The sequence below is a fragment of the Orbicella franksi genome, chromosome 11, assembly GCF_964199315.1.
Source record: "Orbicella franksi chromosome 11, jaOrbFran1.1, whole genome shotgun sequence".
Taxonomy (NCBI): Eukaryota; Metazoa; Cnidaria; class Anthozoa; order Scleractinia; family Merulinidae; genus Orbicella; species Orbicella franksi.
In genome coordinates, this window is record NC_138155.1 from 20,016,972 (window position 1) to 20,018,724 (window position 1,753).

A 1,753-nucleotide genomic window follows, 5' to 3' on the forward strand; every position below is an offset into this window, starting at 1 on the left:
AGGATTATTACTGAGTTAAGTAAGTCAGTATTTCAGTCATTGATTGATTTTGCCCCGACTGTCCTTTATTTCCTAAGACAATGTTTTTTCAACATATCTGTGCTTTTGCAGCGTAAACGGACGACAGGTCAAAGTTATTGGTATTTTTATCTGAAAATCTATAGGAATAACAACTGCGACTCGGCGGAAACAAATAAGGCGGATCGGCTCATTTATTAAGTCTTCACAGGCGGCCACAGTGATAGGATTTCAAAATGGCAGCAAACAGTAGTTCGCTCGGAGTGGGTGCTGGCGATTTCACCGAAGCCGTTGAGTTCCGAATAACCAAGATAGCTTTGTATGTTGTGGTCTTCGTACTAAGCTGTGTTGGGAACAGTTTAGTCGTTATTGTTATCATCGGAGTGAAAGGGATGCGAACACCTCCGAATTTATTCATCCTTAACCTGGCTCTGTGCGACCTTATAACACCAGTTGTCGGCATTCCGTTGGATTTGGCCATAGAAGAACTGGACCACAAGTGGCCTTTTGGGAAAGCGATGTGCAAAATTTTATCGCCGTTTGTGACGATGTTTTCAACATCTTCTTCTTTAACTCTAGCGGCTATTAGCTTAGACAGATACAGAGCGCTTGCAAGACCTCTGGTGGAGCGTGTATCTTCAGCTACAGTCGTAATGTTCGCCTTGGCAATTCACATTTTTTCCCTCAGCTTGTGCGTTCCCTATTTTATCGTTTTGGGATACGACGACTCTGAAAAGTCTTGCAAGGAACACTGGTCTAGTGTGGGCCACAGCCAAGCTTACACTATTGCACTCTTTCTTTTTCAATTCGCCTTGCCTTTGATAACCATGTCGATGGCGTATCTACTTATCTATCGCAGCTTGCGTTCAAACACCCTCAGGCTTTTTTCTAGGATGTCGATGAGAAAACAGAGGAGTCGCACGCGCACGCTAAGCAAAATGTCGACTTTAAGCAAGGAGAGCGCCGAACTCAAACTGAGAAGAGAACAGAATATCCACTTGGCAAGGATGTTCGTCATCGTTGTTATGATTTTTGCCATCGGCAAGTCTCCGAATCAGTTCTTCTGGCTTTGGATAGACTTTGGAAATGCTGCAGCCAACAAATTTTATTATTACATATCTGTAGTATGTCGCCTTTTTACATACGCTAACAGTGTTTTAAATCCGTTTATTTACGCCTTGAAAAGCAGAGAATTCAGGTCCGGATTTGCGAGGATTGGACGGCATAGTATGCGGCCCTTGAGAAAGATAAGCGCTGAAACAAGAAAATTCGTTCGTAAGATTAGTGGAGTTCAGCCGTCAGCTGGTCGACAGCCCACTTCCGAACCCGTGGAAGCCGCAGCTGCAGCAGATCTGCTTTCACCTAGTCATAACGGAACTGCCGGGCGAACATTAACAAGACACGGTATTGATATTAGCAACAATTTCAATGAAGTCAGTGTACATGTTGACAACTTTGAAAACCTGAATATTATGAACTTGGAGTTATCATTCCTCGAGACACTTTTAAATCCTGGGTCATATAAGTTATTTCATGAACTTCGCGAGAGCGACTGTTAACGGAAAAGAATGAAATAATCTAGGATCTTTGGAAAAATCAGGTCTGTTTTTTCTGATTTTTATTGCATGTACATGTCATGTTCTGCAAATTCCTGCCCGCTTTATTGCACATTATTTCCTTACTCGAAGGGTACATTTTTCATCTCAAAAATGACTGAATATACCGCGATAGACGT

The 1,753-nt window shown here is 42.5% G+C and overlaps 1 protein-coding gene across 1 annotated transcript; it reads left to right on the plus strand.

Annotated features, from left to right (window-relative positions):
- LOC145502846 (galanin receptor type 1-like) lies at positions 1-1,753 on the plus strand. The gene has a single exon (XM_081482241.1). It carries the CDS (start codon positions 255-257, stop codon positions 1,575-1,577), a length of 1,323 nt encoding a protein of 440 aa, XP_081338367.1. The 5' UTR covers positions 1-254; the 3' UTR covers positions 1,578-1,753.